At 43.7% G+C, this 19,954-nt stretch overlaps 1 protein-coding gene across 2 annotated transcripts in view; it reads left to right on the top strand.

Moving 5' to 3' along the window:
• The window catches only part of GLI2 (GLI family zinc finger 2), a gene marked incomplete at both ends in the record, with an annotated part of 141,959 nt that overhangs the window by 69,300 nt on the left and 52,705 nt on the right, over positions 1-19,954 (top strand). For both annotated transcript variants that reach the window (XM_080621493.1, XM_080621494.1), the window contains one exon: positions 6,792-6,897. In XM_080621493.1, coding sequence (XP_080477619.1) covers positions 6,792-6,897 — 106 coding nt within the window. The remainder of the gene's footprint in view (positions 1-6,791; positions 6,898-19,954) is intronic.

The raw sequence follows: 19,954 nt of genomic DNA on the forward strand, positions 1-19,954 counted from the left end.
TCTGAGGTACGGAGGTATTATTATCTCCATTTTAAAGAAGGGAAATTCTGACAAAGCAAGGTTAGTTGGTAATTTAGTGTCAGGCAGCTGGCGGGGCAGGAGATGAGGTTGCGGCTCCATGGCTGGTCTGCTGTGATTTTGGAGACAGAAAAGCAGAGCTTCTGAGGAGCCTGAGATGGCTTTTTGTGAAATGCATGGCGCTGCCATTCAGGGAGGGACGATACTCCCCCAGACACCTCTCTCTGCTTAGAAAACATCAGATTGGTGTAATTAGCAACCGCATAATTATCCCTTTTTGAGGTAGGCACATAGTTGGTGTACTTTGCAAAGTATCTAAACAACATTAAAATGAAGCTCTCAAACAGGGGCTTGTGGGGGGCTAAGAGGCAGCTACTGTAGCCTTGTGTGTCTATTCCCCCTCCTCCCTATATTGATCTGAGTGGTGGTTCTGGGAATGACTTTCCCTCTTAATATTCTACATGGTGGTACATGACTTCATCTGAGGAGAATCCCACAGGCGCATCAGCGTGATCTGCTCTGTCATGTTTCTGTGACCCAGTTTTCCCTGTTCTTTGTCTCAGACCTTCCCTGACCCTAGGCCTATTATCTCTTCCAATAATTCACCCGAGCCATTATTAATGGTGCATTAACTTTAGCTACACTTTCAGCAAAGATGTTTTGCTTGTGCTCATTCATTCGCTCAACTGACTTAAACAGCTAGATCATTATTGTGGGGACGTCACACAAATACAATAATGTCTCCCTTGCAGCCCTGCAGCACTTTGCTGGAGGGGTGGCCATCCAAATACAACACTAGAACGCCCAGGAGGGACTATCAAAGGGAGTCAAGTAGCCACACACACACTCAGTGATTCAAGGGTGGGTTTGCCTCCCTTGCTCGCACAGCAAGGGTGTCTGGGGATGCTCTGAAGCCCACTGAGTTCAGGGGAGCTCAGACATGGAGAAAATCACTGCAGGAAGGCTGGGGAGTAAAGCACAAGCCCCTCTTTTATGTTTCAGAACAAACCTGATGTTTGCCACCACAGTTGTCGGATGCCAAAATATGTCCGTTTAAAATGTACACTGTAAATGAGTAAAATTGGGACTTAAAAAACTTTACAACAAAATGAATGTTGTCTACAATTTACTTCTCAGTTGATGCTTTGGGCTTCTCTGGGTGATGACTGAGTGAATGACACTTCATTTTTGTTGTATCTTTAACCTTGCTGTTGGGAGGAGGGAGATTTGAACATCCAGGAGAAAATGTGGATAGCAAACAGAGCTTCTGCTTTAGAGATGGAGAAAACTTGCAAATGCCTCCTCTGATGTCTCAGAGATTTCCATGTAGTGTCTAGTGCAAACAGCAGTTATTTTCCTATTATCCTTTTCAAAGAAGCTGGACCTGAGAAAAAGAACCAAGCAGAAACTGTTGCAAGCTGCTGCGTCACACCAAGCAGCATCCCACCATCCCAGTAACAGGGATGAGGCCTGTGATGGCACAGCACTGCTGCTGCAAAAACACTTGTGGACACTCACCAGCACCTTCTGGGACACCCCATTTTTTTCTGTGTCAGCTGCTTGTGCACAGCTGCTAATGACACCACAGTGACAGGAGTGTGTGATCTGGGAAGTTTTTCTGCCACTAATCCTAATCAATCCAATACCCTGGGGCTCTGAAGCCTTTTAGAGATAAAGTTACAGTTTCTGCCTGCTGTGGTTGAGGTTAGCTGGGGAACCTGCTCTTGTTTGACTGCATAGACTTGGGCAAGTTATTTTACGTTGCCCTGTTTCAGCCCCTCTTGAGTAAAAAAACAAAGGGTTGAGTTTCAGATGCATGTTTGGTTCTCTACCTTAGTAGAGGTGAAGCTTTGTTAGAAGCTTTGCAAGGTAGCTTGTGATCCCTTTTATGAAAGCTGAGACCCATGCATCACTAAAACCATAAGAAATCAATCCAAAAAGGATCTCAAGAAGTCAATATTTGGGTTTCTTCTTTTCTAAAATGTTTGATTGATTGGTCGGTTTTGTTTGTAGGTTTGTTTGGTGGTTTGTTGTTTTGGGGTTTTTTTGTGGGTGTTTGTACAAATTTGTTGAGAAAAGCCCTGCAGGTACTGAATTACCCAGACAGCAGTCTTCTGCTTTTTCTTTGTTTTTTTTTTCCTTCAACAAATGACTTTTCCTGTTGATTGCAAAATATCTATGCTCTATTTCTGTTGGCAAAGAAGCCCACTCATAGCTTGTTCACCTGGCAGCCTGTGCAGCTCGTGTGTTTCAGATAAAGCGCTGGGAGCCCAGTACAGATGGGGTGTGTAGGGCTTCTCAGGGTGCCTCACTAGCTAGTCTTACTGCAGCATCCCAGTTGCAAGCAGGAACAGAAGATGGCCTTTAAGGCCTTTCCCAAGGGCTTTCCGAATTGTTATTGTCAAAGTGAACTGCAAATGAAATCCAGTTCAGTGGTGCAGGGTCTGATTTCTTCTGCTGTCTCTTTTTTTTTTTTTTTTTTTTTTTTTTTTTTTTAGCAATCACTGTTTTAAGCTGAAGTATTTGGAATAGAAAGAGCTTATTTGACACTTCCTAATTCTCCTTTTTGGGCTCAAAACCAAGGTGCTGCTGTGAGTGATGTCAAAACAGCTCCTTTGCCTGCTATACCAACCCATGCTTGCAGTCTGTTTCTCTTGAAGCGCGGGTTTATCTGTGGAGGTAATCAAAAGCCTGCATCATCCTCAAAAAATGCCTGTTTCTGATGCCTCCCTGCCCAATTCCTGGGATTTTCAGCAAAGGGACATCCCCTTTAAACCTGTGTTTCTGCTTCATATCTTTTCTCTTTGAAGCCAGAGGGTTGGCTGGCCTCTGAATAGGCAAGGATGAGAATATAGCAGTGGGAGGTCCATGTCTTGCTCATAAACCTTGGCCAGAAAATCAGCTCCGACAAGTGGGGACAGGTAGCAGCGTCTTTCCCCTTATCAAACGGCGCGGAGGAGCAGACACATTCCTGCACGGGCAGCAGCTGAGTGGAAGGTGGGGCCTCCCGGCTGCGCCTTGCTGCTCTGCCGCTGTGCTTCACCCTGGGAGCTGTGTGCCACGGACTTGATGAAGAGCTGTGTTATTTCTGTACATAACACCCTGTTTTCCCATCGTCCCTGCGCCTTGGGTGCTGCTTTCATATGTTCTTTGGTTTTCTCTTCCTTCTGCAGGAGCCAGAGAAAATATTTATCTCTTGCTCCAGTGCTAGGGGACTTTTCGCATGTCATGCCTTTGTGTCCCACATGGTGTGGTGTGGCCCAGCTTTTTCCCAGGCCTCCTGCTAAAACCTTCTTCCCTCTGTGTAAAACAATCATTATTAGCGCTAATTGGGCAGGTTTGGGGTTAAATCTGCAAGATTGCTTGGGTTTGGTAAATCCTCTGCCACTGCAAAGCAGATAATGCTAAATAAAAGATCGCCTTGATTAGATTAAAGTTGGCAAATTCATTGCCCTAATCATCAGATTGCCCTTCCCGTGGCTATTCAGGAATACATCACCGTGACTTACTTGAAGTAATTGAATATACTTGTCTTTTTAACTCGTATGTGTAAAACATCCATCTTTGTTAACGGCGTATGTTGCTGTCCTGCTGCCAGCTCTCAGTCCTCTTTGGGAGGGGTGGGAACAAGAAGCAGAGCCAGGCTGACATTTATGAATTGGTAGTTGATTGCCTATAAAACCATTCATTATTTCTGACCAAGCACCTGGAAGAGAATAAAAAGAAACAGCACCAGCCACTGGAGCCTGTAGACTTGGCTGGTGCTCCCAGGTACGGAAGAAAAGGGGAAGCCCTGAAGTGGGACATTTCAAAGAGGTGTCACCAAAACCAACCCTTCTGCTCACCCTCAGAGGCAGCAAAAGCACAGAGCACATGGAAGGGCTGGAAATGAGAGCAGCAGAGTGAAACAGGCACCCAAAACAGATGCATTGCAGACCCTCCCATGGTCCAAATAGGTTGAACTGCTGAAAACAAACCAACAGTGCCAGTGAGAGGGAGGAAGTTTGTGGAAATTTTTCTCCCATTAATAATCAGAAGTGTGAGGAGGGAGAAATTCTCTTCAGATGTCATTTTTATGCCAACAGAGAGCTAGGAAAGGAGGCCAGGCAGCAAATACCCTATGTTTTCTTTTTCTCAGCTCTATTGAGTGACAGGGAAAGACTCTTTTAGCACAAAAATTTCCGATATTTTCTCAACAATCAATCATTTAGAAATGCACAGTTAAAAATTAAAACATAACTGGCCTGGGTTTTAAGAGATTCAGTTGACCTGTTGTTCTTAGTTTCATCCTTATTAGTAAAAGGAATGAGCCCAAGGATTAGGGTATGACATTCCTTATTATTAAAGTATTACCACAATGCCCCGTGTCAACTCACACTTCCCTGCCATTTGGGGGTCAACCCAGCCTTAGACCTGCCCATTAGAGGCAGAATGGCCACGCTGTTTTGAGAGGTTGCAAAACTTCACCTGTAGGGATGCCACCAGGGGGACTGTGCAAGTTGGCTCCAAGACCGCAGGAAGAGTCCCTGCTCCTTATTTGTATGGCATGGCTGGAAGCCCAGCCTAGGGGCTCAGGCTGGAAAAGATGCTTGTGTTGTCTGGCGTCAGGTGTCTGTGCAGGGACAGTTGATTTTGTGACCATGTTTGGTATGTGATGATGTAAAACTTGTTTGCTTCACTCCCTCTGGTCCACGCATCAGCTATGTATTGTGGCTGTAGCTGTGGCCAGGGGACAGCAGTGTCTTCAGGAAGGACAGCAGCTTTAGGTGTCTGGCAGCCGTGGCAGTTATTTAGGCTGAGCATGGTTTGGGGAGATCAGAGGATGTCTGTTGCTGCGTGAGAAGGCGGTGGGATGTGATGGCTGAACTCTCGGATTTCTAACCTGGAAAAACACTGACTGCCTCTTAAAATGGAGACTCCTTACAAGTGTCCTTATGTAACTGATCATCCCTACCTAGGACAGTTAAAGGGTGAATCTTCCCCCTGCCAAAGCAAATCCTAAAGGGTGCAAGCTTACTGCGTCCCTAAGCTGCTTTTGGGAGAGGAGGAGAAGGGATCAGAAGTGGGGAGGGTGGTTAACAGTTATCCTACTGTGTCCTGACATTAGGCAAGCTGCTAAAATGCTCCCAGTGTATCAGGTAGTGTGTGGTGCCAGCCCTTTGCTGGAGCACGGAGAGCAAGTCTGCTGTGGAGCCTTAAATACTTTCCACCCTGACTACCTTAGTTTAACGCCTTTCAGCAGAGTTGGCAGGAGGGTTGTTTTTGTGTAGTCTCTCACCTCTCCCAGCAGCCTGGCTGACGCGCCTATGCTGTGCTGTGCTCAGGGATTGTACGTTGCAATGGGAGTAGGAGCCTCAGATCCTCTTGCTGATATGCCGGGAAAGACTTACACGGGGATTTCATGCAGGCTTTGCGCGACGGACCCAAAAGGAGCAGAGCCCTGATGGATGGAGTCAGCATAGCTCTGTTGCAGCTGGAGTGACAGATGCGAAAGACTGAATTTTAAGTCTTTCATAGAAAAAGAGGTTGGCGTTTACTGGAGTTTGCTGAGCATCAACGAGAGACTTGGCCCAAGCCTTGATGCTTTGGTTTTGGATGGTGCTTCCCCACTCTACAGAGAGATGCTACCTGTTGCAGAGGCAAGTCACAGTGAAATACTGAGCACAGATCTGGTTTTGAAATGCTCAAATAGGAGGTTGTTTTTTGTTTTGCTTTTAGTCTCCAGTTAGACAGAAAGGCCAAGAAGCCAGAGAGGGAATGGGAAAGACCTGCAACAATATCAAGCAATCTTTAATGAACTTCTGACTGTTTGTAAAGGCAGAGCAAGACAGCAAGACCAGCTTTTTGCCTTTAAGCTGATAGCTGGTACAAATCTAGAAAGCGGCATCATTACAGATGTGATGAGCCCTATTCAGAGGGTGATTGTATAGTATCGTTATTGATGCTATGCTAACTGTATTTTCTTTAACTTCTGTAATTTTAGTAGAAAAAGCCCAGGCAGCCAGGCAGTGTTGTCGGGGGTAGCATGGAAAAATAACCTGATAAATTTTCCATCAGCTTAATTCACTCAAATATTCTTGCCGCTAACTTTTGGGGTCAATAATAAATATTAAAACCTGTAGATTTAATAAGTCAATGTAGGTGTTCTCTGCCTTTTGAGACCACTTTATCTTTCCATCAAAGATGAAACAAGCTTCTCAAATGAATAAAAAATAGGGCCTCAAGTGATTACAAGTGAGAGCAATTTGGGCTCCTCTCTCAGAACCTAGCAGTAGGCACTTTCGAGCCTCTTCTGACTGCCTAGATGGTCTGCATTAGCGCTGCTCTCACTGTTACGTTTTTAGGTAAATATTTCCCACATGTGCGTACAGAGCTTCAGGAAAGGTGTTTGCTGCCACTCTAAGCATGAGGGACAGCGCAGGTCTGGATCCCGCCAGGCTCTGTTGAGCCTGATTTGCGTTGCAAGTCTAGTTTTCCTTGGTGCTTCCTATAATCTCCTCAAGTTCAAAGAGCGCTTAGCTGCTTGTCTTTGTCAAAAACCCTGTTGGAGATCTTTTATGTCGAAGATGTAGGATTTCTCCACATTACTTTGATTATTTATTCATTCCACTTCTCTGGTGTATGATAGCGCTGATATCACGAAGACCCCTTGTCTTGCACTGCTCTCGCTCTGAAATTCATGGAGATTTAGTGCCTTTGAAATTGTTTTAAAAGGAAAGGAAGAGTTTTTGAAGTCCCTTTTTTTTTTCTTCTTCTTCTATTCCCCTCAACAGTGCCACAGCACATTTTTCCGGCCTTCCACGCTCCTTTGCCAATTGACATGCGCCACCAGGAAGGACGGTACCATTACGAGCCTCACTCTATCCACGCTATCCACGGGTAAGTCTTGCACCTCTGCTCCTATGCCTTGCTAAAATGTCAGCTGCCCGCAGCATGCTGAATCCCACTGCTAAGATTCTGGGACTCGCGGCCCTTCTTGCAGGCTGGCCCTGCTGGCTACCCTCCACCCTACTGTCCCCAAACAGTGACCATACTGACCTGCTTGGCAGGAATGCTCTGTAGCTCTTAGCTCTGTAAAACCTATAGAAGCAGTATATAGCAGTGGGATGGAAGTACAGGGCTGCTGTGTCTTTACCCAGCTGAGGTCCCTGGGGCAGGCTTGGCTTGCATTTTTGTGCCCATGGTGTTTCTCTTCATGCCTGGGTCATTTCTGGCACCATCTTGGCGAAGACCCAGCACTGCTCCCTCCATTTGGAGACCTTGTGTACCATTCCTCCCTGCCCACTGGCTGGGGGAATGGCAGCAAAAGGCTGCCAGGAATATTGAAATTCAGTTTGATTTCACTGGACAATGGCCCATGTAGGATGGGTGGTGTTTTCTAAAATGTGATAAAGAGGCACGTCCTCATACAGGTGTTTGTGTCCACTCTGGAGGAGCAGAATCCCAGGTTTTGGTGATGACCTCCTCGCAAGAGCCTCTCCTCCCCAGGGCAGCTCGTGGGCAGCAAGCATGGGTGCTGATCAGGGGTTGTACCTCTGGAGAGGAGATCACGGTTAATCTCCTCATCCAGGACATGGCAGCTCAAAAGTTCTTGACACCTTGGAGGACGTGTTTATAGAGAGATCTGGGTTCACCTACTTTTAGCTTTAATCAGGGCAGGGAAGAAGCCAGGAGGGGTAGTTTCCACACAGCAGGAAGGGTTTCTCCTTGTCTCTGAAATGCACCGTACTGGTGGGAGTTAAGGAACAGCCTTTTGGGACTGGCAGTTCCACAGCCACCCCAAAATCCCTCAACCCGTGGCAGTGACACAGGGCTCGGCCACCATTTGAGGGACTGGTCCCAGAGTACTTGGTGCATGGGAACCTGTAAGGGCCGGAAACATTATGCAAGAAGAGCAAAGGAAGAACAAATAGGGCCCATCACTTAAAAAACTCTCATTTGATCCCCTGGAGCCCCATCGTGGCCTTGCTGTCTGGCCAGGGTCAGGGCTCACCCAGCTTTACATGGGCTGTTCATGGAGCTGTGCTTTTTCTGAATAGGTGCGAGCAGGGAACAGTCCCTGGGAGGCAAGTAACACAGACAACATCAGCCAGGAGATTTGTGGAGTCCCACAACTACCAGGGCTTTATTCCACTTCCAAAATGCTACAGGAAAAAAATGATAGGGCATTCCCCTGGATTCTACCAGAAGACAAGTTGTTTTCTTTCTGGCTGGCAGTCAGTTTAACTGGATATTTAAAGGGGCAGAGTAGCTCCTTTCATGCTGTGTGCAAAGGGGAAAAGACAGAGTAGGTTGCTGTCACGGAAATTGTGGGGGCTAAAGGGGCTGAGTGAAAGAGTTCTGGTCTTGTGTGCAAGTACAAACAAAAATTATAGAAAAAAAGATTAATAAAAAGACCCATACTGGGAGATAGTTAATAAGCCAGAGTTCTGGCTGATAAGGCACATACTGACTTCTGAAAGGGGCAACATTCAGAGCAGTTTAGAAGAGAGGATGGCATATGCTCAGATATTTGCCACAGGTTATTTGTGTGCCCTGCTAGGTGCTCCGCTTCACTCCTTGTGAGAAGGATCAGGTGCACTGCATTTGCCCAAAGGCTCCACAGCAGTCTTTTCAATGGGGTCATGAAACAAGGTCTTCTCCAAAATGCAACTAAGAGCTCACCAGTTGGTGTTATGTACCTGTGAATCATATCTCCCAGTAATGTGAGCCAGTGTTTTATCTTATTGGGGTTATCCTACTGATCAGCCCTCGCCAAGTGTACAGTGCTCTCAGATCAGGTTTTGGTTCATCTGTGCCAGTATTAATAATTCTCTGTCTTAGCAATGACCACATTTGTATGTCAGCAGACCAAGAATATCCTGCTTAGTATCTAGGTGTAGTTGTTGGCAAATGCTTATTGACCTTCTTCTTTGGGATCCTTCACCTTTCTAAAATCATGTCTCACAAAAATGACCTGTGAGGTACTGGAGAGAAAACTTGGTTGCTGGTCTTAGAAGAGGAAACATAGTCTTCTTTGAAACTATCTGCGCATTGCACTGAAAGGTGCCTCTGTGGCTGGTGAAGCACCAAAGCTGAGCAGCCTGTTGCTTCTTGACTCTGGGGGTTCTTATGGGTCACGGTGATGCCACTTCTGTATGGCTCTTTTTTAAGTGCCCTGACTATGGCACAACCACACTGGGAAAATTCTCACCAGCTGTGGAATTTGTCTTTCAACCATTTTTTCTCTTTATCTTAAACTCATCTCCTGCCCTTTTTTCCTTTAGTTTTTGTTCTAATTCTCTTTTGTCTTACTCTTTTGTCTTTCCATCTCTGCTCTGGAGGTCATAACATAGTGCTCATCCCCCCTAGCCAGAAGATATCCAACATGAAATCATCCAGAACGTGGCAAACCTGGGCTAGAACATACCTATTGGTTGTGTTGCTCTCGTTCAATAGGCTGGGTGGGCTCTGCAGCACAGTTGACCCTCTGGAAATTTGTACTCCATCCTGATGGTGCAGAAATCCACCTTTCTGTTCAAACAAAAAAGGCACACGCATATTTTCACCTTAGAAGATTATGGCAAATGTTTAGAAGAAAAATTGTGCCAGTGAGTTTTGACTTTATGATTAATGTGATCGGTGCCTGACAGAGAGCCCCCCAGTTCATCAAGCCCATATTCTAGCTGTCTGCTGTCTTGCCGGTACCAAATTTATCTAATTACGTGAACATTGCATGGCAAATTAAGTGGAGTCTCATTTGTTGTTAACTATAAGGTGTTATTATCTGCCTGCTGCATCATGTCAAAGGTTTGTTTCCTGATTGCTCAATATGACATGGCAGTGCATTCCCCTTCATCACTGTTTGTATGTGGCCTAATGAGAACATATGTTATTTTATCCTAACCAGAGGGAACTCATCTGCAAGGCTCTCTTGAGCAGGACCACCTGTGGGACTCTTTTCTTGCGAATATGGAAAACTCAAGTAGTAAAATGTCCGCTTGCCAAGATAGGGACCTGGAAAATTTGTGGTATTTCTGCTCACTGTTGTGTCAGTCTTTATGTCTCAGCAATTTCCTTGTTAAGCAGCATGACAAATAATTTTCAGGACTCGAGTCTCCTTCCAAATCACTGAGCAATTATTATATATGTCCAGAAGCAGATCATGTTGGTATTTCCTTGAAGTATACTTCCAGATGATTTTTTTTTCAGGGTGTTTCAGTGTTTCTCCTGTCATTAGGACAATTCACTTTTTTAACTTATTTGGTGACACATTTTTTGGACATCTTCAATTTTTTGGCTCTTTTTGGCAGTAGGAACAAATTGTTGGTATCATGGTACTTGTTTGGCTTGTCTAGAAAAATAAAGTTTCTTGTTCAGATGATCCTTAGGCTCTGCAGTTCAAACCAATGGGAATATTGTGGAATCAAGGCATCATCCTGGATTCTTATACTTGTGAGCTTGTGGTCATGTGGAAGAGGGCGGGGAGAAGCAGGATCGCAGCCCAGTGAATACTGTGAAAGGATGCTATGCAGAATGGAGTAAAACTGATTAAGGGATGAAATCTTCTCTGGGAGTGTAGAAATTAGAGCAAAAATAATAAAGGGAATTGTATCAGTACGCTTAAATTGTATGAGGCACCACTTCCATAAAGCAACATTTGTTTAATATTAAGGTTGTACACTACAGCACTCAAAAGCTAAGAAATTAAAGAAAAATAAATTTGGAGATTCAGACTCATTTTGTACACCATTGCGATAAAGCATTAAATTACAGCCACATAGTGTTTTTCCATGGGATCCTTGCCTCTTCCATAGCACAGGATGAAGAGCAGTGGTGGGTGTTACATGCATTTTCTGCACGTGGCTTTTATTGATTTGTCAGAATTTCACTCTGTGCTTGTGCTTGTAGGCGAAACATAGATCAGTGTTATTGGAGTGAAAGTCATCAGCCAGGATGTTTCAACAGGTTCAAAGCTGAACCAAACAAATTCACTTCATAAGTTAGAACAGGCCCTTTGCCGACAAAGGGGATATTGTGTATTTTAGCAAGCTTCTTCACAAAAGCTTACTCCACCGGGGCCTGGTTCCTGCAGAAATGCCGTCTGCTTTAAGCCAAGGGGACTCTTAGCATCAGCTTTTCAAGATCAAGCCCTTGACTACAGAAGAAAGCTGCTGGCAGGTGATTACTGATAGCTCCCTTCCACTCCCCACTTTTGGGTGTGCTTAGCTACTCTTAACTCTTGTTTTTTAAAGCACAACAAAAATAACTAAAAACTCCTTAGCTCAGCTTAAAAATCCCTGCCAATGCAAGAGCCTTCAGGGCTAACCCTTGTAGACAGCATGCCTAGGCTTGACTCAGCAATAAGCTTTTTAACAGTAGCTCCTAAACTGTGGTTAAAACCCATCAGGCATTATGCAGCGTAACAAACAAAAGCAGCCTTGTTTTTCTACCGACATCCTGGTGGTGTTTCAGGATGCAGTTCTGACTTTATTTATAAACAAAATATTGTTGTTGCTCCTTTGTCCACACATAAAATAGGAAAAAAACCCAACCCGAAACCCTGAGTTGATAGTCACAAATTCCATGGCTTTCATGAGGACTGAATTGTCCTGGAGACCTAAACATAGAGAAGACTCTATCTCCATGATAGTGTTAAGTTGCCCTTAATTTCCCTCTGGTAGGGATTTTATCTGGTTTAATCATGGGTCTTCTCCATTTCCCTGAGATCTTAATATATTACAGATTTTCCCTGATATTCAGCCTACACTTTTTTTCTTTATCTGATCCTATTACCTCTCCTTGTTGAAGTTTGTTTTCTTTTTACTATGTTAAAAATTACCGAATACCTTTTCAGGACCTGTTCCAATGTTTTGGAGCTGTTTAGGCAGGGTAATTCACAGGCAGGTGAGGTGACTGTTAGACTTTCCATCATAAAAAGACTATGTCTCAAGTGTTTATAAATTTGCGAAATTCAATGACGAACCCAAGATTTTCCATGTTGGATATCTGTTTCAGGCTGGTTTTCTCCTTCCTTTGTTGTTTTTGTGAGATTCAGCCAAGGGAGGCCAAGTGGGGTTAAGGGAAACTATGTTGTTTAGCCATACAAAAAAAATAATCATCATCATCATCTTATAACTGAGCTTCGAGAAACACCAGTGTCTCTTGCTTTTAGAGCTGGAATTTACTATTGTCACAGATGTGCCTTTTGCTGTTCCTATTTAAAAAAAACACAACACCCCTCCTCAGTTTTGCCAGATAGAAATCCTTTGATAAATCTCACTTCCAACACACTCACTGAAGGGGTGTCAGAGTTTTGCAGTGCTCCCCATTTTATGCCAGGGCCTCTCGGTCATTCCGTCTACCCAGGGGGATTCATGACCACAGTTGATGGCAGAGGGAAGCTGGTTGCATTGCACACCTGCAGAGGTGCTTTTCTGCATTATCAGATATCTGTAAAGTGCCTTCGGTTAACCTCCATGGGACATAGCTCCCACGAGGCTGCAGCCGTGATTCCATCAGGCAGTTTAGGATGGGACCCCAGGTAATGGTTGTTCTGCAGCAAGGAAGTCACTCGGTTGACCCACAGAACCTACATACCAATAAAACCTGTGAGTTTTCATATTTACTTTGCTACTGGAGTAGAAAATCTCTGGCAGGTCGTGATTGATGGTACCGTGCTGCTTTGCAGATAGAGCAAGCTCCCTCTGGAGTCAAAGCAAACAGCTGCTCAGAGAGGCCTTCTTATGTGTTTTGCAAAGTTTTACGACTTTCACCAAGCAGACACATTGCTCATTTGGGAAACAGGTTTGGGGGCTCCCACATCCAATTTATTCTGTCCCCTTCTTTCCCACATGCTTCTTTTATTTATTTAGGAAAATAAGAATGTGTGTGTAAGTGATGGTTTGCAGAGGTTGGTCCCCTCCAGAAGGCTGGTTCAAACCTCTCCCTGGTCTGTAATTAGCAGGAGTGTGTTGCTTTTAGGTGGCTCTTTAGTAACTTACAAGATGTGGTGATTTGAGGGACTATCAATACCAATCTCACCATAAAACTACCAGGATTAATACTTAATGGTCACTTGTTCCATCTCCAGGAGACCACAAATTAAATACTGTGCTGCTGTAAAAATTCCTTTAATTCCGTCTGTGCTTTAGTTTTCCCATCTCTAAAATGCCGTTACAGTAATACTCACGCTCCTGATTTTTTGAGAGCTAAGAAAAGTTAGGTGGTCTGTGACTTGTTCAACTCCCCAGGAGGGGCTTGTAGTGCTTTTTCAGGCACCAGGAAAGAAGTACACAGCGCTACCTAGCTGTACAGAAGCTGAGAAGATGCACCCTTAACATTTGACCTCAGCAGGAGGACAGGCTGATCAGGTCTTCTGAAAATGGGGCAGACATAATCCAAAACACTCACCATCGATAGAATGTTCCTGTAGGTTCTTCCAATCTGATAAATTATGCTACAAAATAACCCCCAACCAAACAGAAAACCCCACAGCTTTCTCTTTTGGAGCTCGTTAACAATTTTCAAGCATTTTCGATTATAAGAGAGATTTGTACATCTGTGCTGTTCCCTAAATTGAGAATAGTTTCATGATGTGCATTTAGTTAAATAGCTTTCAGAACACTTTGGAAAAACACAAACCTGAAGCCCAAAGGACCATGAAGGTACATAGTTTCAGAGTCACTAAAGTATACAGTAAGACACAGATCATAGAAACGTTTGGGCTGGATCTTTGGTTGCTGAATGCCAGCGGCGTTGCACTGGAGTGGGGGGCCTCGGTGAGCTCAGATGGAGTTGTGCCCATTAGCACTTAGTGAAGATCTGGGCCACCAAGTTGCTGGTGCTGTGAAAAACTGCAGCTCTAATTTAGCCTAATCACCTCCAGAAGTGTAAAATAGGCTAGGAGGTTTTAGTATTGAGAACAAAAGCCTGATCTCCAAGGTCTTTTATGTAAACCTCTGGCATGTGTTCGTTTAATATGATGTCACTCTGTAATCCACCATTGCTTTTAAATGTCATTCTCAGAGCTTCATGTCAGCAAGTCTTAAGTGATAATCCCTTTGCTTACCTCACTTTATAGTAGATTAAAAGTGACTTCATGCTTCCATCTTATCCGCGTTAAGCTTGTGCTTTAGGAAAAATTTATTTGAAGTCTATTCTCCTGCTGCTTTCTAAAGAGTTTCTAAACAGAGTACTGGTCTTTCAGAAACTATCTCAATGGTATTGCCCATTCTTCATTGCTTTCAGCATCCTGTGAAAATGGATAAATGTTCAGTGCCAATCTCCTGGCCCTTTAAATTCCAGTGTTAAGAATTTGGTTCTCAAGTTTTCTCTATGCTAAATGTGGAGCACTGCCTCTCCTGGCCCCTCCTTTTTCTTAATCCTAAATAAATCCCCTCTCTAGATGGTGTTTTACCTCTCAGCAGCTTCTTACAGTTGTGAGGACAAGAGACAATGAGACCTGTTGCAGCGGTTTGTTCCTGTGTCACACTTTCTCCTATACGGGTGTGCGTGTTCCCCCTTTCAGGTCCTGTTGTCCCCCTTTTGATCTCTTGATTGTCCTTTTACTCTATCCTGTAGCAAATCCTTTCTCAGTATAAAAAGCTCTCCATGCATTTCACCTTCATAGTCCATAGTTTCTCTCCCTGAATTTCACCCTTTGCTCCTAACACACCTCCTTGTGTAACACGTGCCTCCAGATACTTGCTGCGTGTTGTCATATCCTTCCTCCCCACAGCTTGCAGCCTGCAGCATATACTCAAATGTCAGTCTGCTCAGCCTGCTCATTTTCACTGTGTTTCTCTGAAATCCTTGCAGTATATGTGGAGATAAATGGACAAAACCCATCCATCCCATTGGCTTGTGAAATGAAACCCACAGCACATCACTTTTCAGGTGCTCGTTAATCTGGGTTCTCAGCTACCAGTGGCCATGGGAAGCAAATAACACAAGGTGCTGAGAGAGAAAAACTAATGGCAGGAATGCTGGCTTGTGATACTGGAAATAAAATGTAGGGGTTTTAATGTCCTTACAGAACGGAAATTTTCAAATCTCATCCAAAAGTTCCCCCCACGCAACAGAGAGCAGAGAAGTCAATTTACCCTGGAAGGGTGAAAGACTGAGTCAACTCCGCTGGGATTAGAACATGTGGTTCAAGGGATCCTAGGTATTTCGAGTCTGATTCTCAGACCACCCAGATGGCTGAGGGGGTGAGGGGGGGGAGAAAAAAAATAATACTAATAAAAAAAAAAAAAGGACCCTGTTTGGCAGAACTGTGGATCTGGATCCCCTGCCTGCAGCTAGTGCTGTGCACACACATCCGCACAAACCAGAGGACAGAACTAGGCGCTGTTACTCTGGCAAATCTCAGATCCGCAGAGCACTCCTATGGGAATGTGTGCATTTAAGTGGGCTTTCTAGATCCCTGACTTTGACACTACACCATGTATGTATGGTTTTCTTCTGTGTGCCTGACCATTTTGTGAATTTGTGATTTTACACAATTTTTTGCCTTGGAGGCTTTTCATGCCTGTTGTTTTATGTTTCACTGTTGATATTAAATAGACAACTAACAGAGCTAAAATTTAGAGCATTACTCAAGGGTCAGATTTTAAAACGTGTGTGTATGATTTCAGATCATAAATCCCACTGCACTGGGTCTGGCTAACAACACAATTTTGAAAGTGGGTATTTTAGGTTTCAGAATAATGTTGACCCTTAGGGCCAGCTTGTCAAGTCCTGGTAATGCAAGGGTATAGTGGGTTTTTCAAACACGCTGGATCTCAATTAATGTCTACCTCCCCCAACTTTCATTGAAACTCAGGACCCCAAAGCCAGACATAGTATAGCAGTTAAGTACCTAAAAATTCAGAAAATGGTTGTAATGGAGTTGAGAAATACAAATATGTTAATGAGGTGACTTGTGCAAGCTTGGAGTCCAGCGTATACATCCAGGTCATACAACTCCTGTAGGACCAATAGGGGTGGTTTCTGCCCTGTGTCCTCTCTGTTATAGGAGCATGCACATGGCAAATCTCGTAGGTGGATATGCTATAGAAAAAAACATATTCAAGGCTTAGTTGATACCAGTTGGCCAGACTCCAGTTCCAGAGCAAGTTCACGGCATTCCCTGAGCTCACCTGATTGGCATGTGTGGGGTTGGGTTTTGATATGATTGATTGTGGTAGCTGATAGTGAAACCAGGAGATTGTGAGCCTTTTGATGATTTTTTCAAGGTGATACTTGGGGACACACACACCTTATAGCATGGCAGGAGCCTGGGTGGTAGAAGCTATCCTTTTCCTCTGCCTGTGCAGCAGAGTGACCTGTACCATGGTCTCCCCCTTGCTGAACACGTGCTATTAGATTAAATGTGAGTTAGGCTCCACCACCACCTCTTACCCTTTCTACGAGTGCAGCAGTACGTCAGTGTTTCTTTCATATAGGTGGAGCCTCCTCACTGCAGAGTTATTTCTTTCTGCCGCAGCTCATTTTATCAGTCTCTTACACCTCTTCCTACCCTGCACACATGTACCTAAGGCACTTATAACAGTGCCTGGGTGTAATCAAGTGTACCTGAAAAAAGTATGTTAGGGCTGTATGAAATGCAGTCACATTTTGCTTTATGAGTTTGTCTCTCTGAGAAATAAATGTGTGTTCCTAAATATAAGAGCTTTTGAAATATTTTCCTTTTGATCCTGTAAAAACATCCTGGAGAAGGATTTGTCTTATTTCTCCTCTTGCCCCTTCATAAGAGTCTTTCCTATCTTGGTTCTGGAGCTACTTACATGGATTTTGATTTGCAAGCCAGTTACTGGACATGGTACCTGCTGATTAAATGCTTCATCTGAAAGCTTCTTTAAGATCCCGCAGAGTAACCACATGTCCCAAATTACCACTGGTAGAGGAAGGACTACCAGAGTGTGGTTAATATCTTAAAAATAGGAAAGTTTCAAGCTTACAGCTGCATTAGGATGATGTTCTTACATGCATATTCTTGTTTGAGACTATGTCTTCACTGTGAAGTAAAACACTTGATTTCATATGCTGTCTTTCATCCCAACTTAAGTGCAGTACAAGAGAAAACTGCATTGTAGATGGCAAAAAGCAGGGTGTGGAAAGATGTGGTGGTGAAGGAATTAGCGCATTCTGTCATCAAATCAGTAAATAAAAGGAAGATCAATCTAAAGGGGAATAGCAAAGGAGAAGAGATATTTGTAGAAGATATTTGAAAATAAATTATGAGCTGATGAGGCACAGGCACATATAGAAAGTGATTTAGACTATAGAATGGTTTTTAAGTCTCTCCCTATTACTGGAAACACCCAAGTATATGCTTAATTAGAAATACGTGCTGAGATCTGTTGACTTCAGAGGCACTTAAATGCGTGTTCACATACTGTCCTGGAAAGAGGTGTTCTTCTGAAGATGCCATAAAATAGAAATGTTTACTAAATCCCACTTGTGTATTCCTATTGTAGAAATAGCTTTTATTAGAGATTTTTCTGCTGTCAGTATGGACTTGGCAGTAGACTTCAGACCTGTTATGGTAATAGATTATTTGTTGGTATTCTCATGAAGGGCTTCAGTTATGTTTCTTCAGATAATTTTGGCGAAGTGGAAGTCAAGGCCTAATGAAGAGGGACTAGAGCTCCGTGTTTATTTTAGCATAATATTGCTGTGAGTCCAGCATCATCACAGAGATCCCAGAACTGGTGACAAAAAAGCCAACTTAGATAAGCCTAACTGCAATGGGAATGTGTGGATAAAATGTCCTGGTGCTTGCTTCCTAGGAAGAGGAAGTTTGCAAGGAATTAACAGTGGTTGAGGTGCTGTTTTGAGTAACTGGTCGCCACGTGGGTCAGACAGTGTGGTGGTCCTGCTTGTTTGAAAAGACCCTCAAGGAGTCAGTGATATTTTCAGTTCTTTGGAAGGAACTAAAATATGATCTTTGCTGCTCTATTACCCTCGTCACGAGACACCCGTTTTGTGATGGCATCTTCTGGGGATCAGGGTAAAGCATGAGAATTAGTATATGGTAAGGAACAGGTCAGGATGAATAACTCTATTATCTGCAGACCAGTGGGAAGGATTTTGCAGTTGGTTCTCAGGGGAGAAATCATACAAAAGTTATTTCTAGCTTTTTCCCTTTTTTCCTAGTCCTCCAGCCCAGCTGTTTCTCTGTAAGAATACCAGAAACTGATGAAAAGTGAGGTATCGGCAAAGTTTTATCCAGTACATTTCAATGTTTAAATAGATATTACTTGTTTGTATATTATTTCCAGTCAAAGTCTCTAAACAGAGAAACGTTCATAGTGAAATCAGTGTCAGCAGACCCCAAACCGCTTCATTCACTTGATAAAATAGAAGACTTCCGAAGTCCAAATAAATTTCTAGCCATCTTTGTAAAAGAGAGCACACATAACTAAACCAATTTTCAGGTTATGTCAGGAAAGTTCAAACTTTCCCGCAGGGCAGACAGCAATGAGATGACCACTGTGTAAAAGGCTAAAATGGAATTGAGCCAGGTTAGATATTTTACAATCCATGCCTTTTTTAAGAGTCCCACAGGACCTTTACAGCAGGCAAATGCAGTGGACTTTTGGGCTTTAGTGGATAGTAATGACAGCCGCTCCATTTTCCTTACCAGAGCATCGTCACATGGCACTGCCTAATGAGTCAGAGGGAAAGGCACTCTCCCACCAGCACCACTTCTTCCATGTCCTGGGGTTTTCTTTGCAAGTCACCTATTCAAGGCTTTGGTAGGTCTTGACCTCTCTTGGCATGTGAGATTTAAACCTGGTGTGACTCCAGACTTCCCTCGACCGTGTCTGGTTTGAATCCCATCAGAGCTCAGACCAGCATTACTGCAAGAATAAGAAACTCTTCAAAGAGTTGTTTGTTTGTTTGTTTGTTTGTTTAAGAGCAGGCTCCTGCCAAATGTGATGAAGGTAGGAGTTCTGTGAGCTGTAACTTCTTTCACTTGAGGTCCTGATGTGCTGATGGACTTCAGGATCCTATCAGCCTGGTTTCTCCATGCTTGATCTCTGCAGAGCAGAGTTTGCATTTCTAGTGAATTATGTGATGAGTTTTGATAAGAACAGATAATGAGCAGAAACTCGGGCTTGGTTTGTGCGCAGATGTCACATTGCTTCAGGTATGTCGCACTGGTGCAGTGGATTGAGTAAGTGAATTTTCCAGGGTGACTCAGTGAGAAAATAGCATAAACTGGGGGACACGCAATTCCTCAAGGTGTTTTGTGCTGAAGAGCAGATCGTGCTTCCTCCCAGAATCCTGCGCTATAGGCAGTGGTTTCCTATTCCTTCATTTGTTTTTTGACTACATTGCCAAATTGGCTTTTATCCAGGATCTGTTTGCTCTAATTGATTTCGTTGCTTTGCCTTTCATAAACCCAGCCCTACCAGCCCTGTGTTCATTGATGGCTTTCTCCTAGGCAGAGCAATTTTGTGGTTCACACATTCACCAGCAAAATTGCTGTGATCTGTGAAGTTACAGTGCAGTAAAAATTTGTGTGTATGTATGTGTGTAGTCTTTCTTACTTGCCAGTGCATGGTCTCAATCTAATCTCTTCCTCCTGTTATCATCCTCAGTGGGTGAAAGCTAGGCTAAGAGATAATCTCCTTGCCTACAGTACATCATGGTCTAAACAGATTGCATTTGAGTTTCAAACGAAAGAGCCTTTGGAGTGTAGGAGCAAATCTTCAATTAAAATGAAACTAGAGACTTTTAGAAGCTCTTCTTGAAGGCTGAATGAAGGTAGAAGGTAGAGATAGTGCAGGCAAGGAATTTGGTATCATTGGGGGTGTTACGTGAGCTTGACAAATATGCCAGTAAAAATCCATGCGTACAGTAGCTTAGGCTACATTTGTTGTTCTTTTTTTGTCCTGCTTTGTGGAACAGCGGAATGAGAGCTTTCAAGTGGAACTTGTGTAAT

The sequence above is a fragment of the Psittacula echo genome (genome assembly GCF_963264785.1).
Source record: "Psittacula echo genome assembly, chromosome: 6".
In the NCBI taxonomy this organism is placed as follows: Eukaryota; Metazoa; Chordata; class Aves; order Psittaciformes; family Psittacidae; genus Psittacula; species Psittacula echo.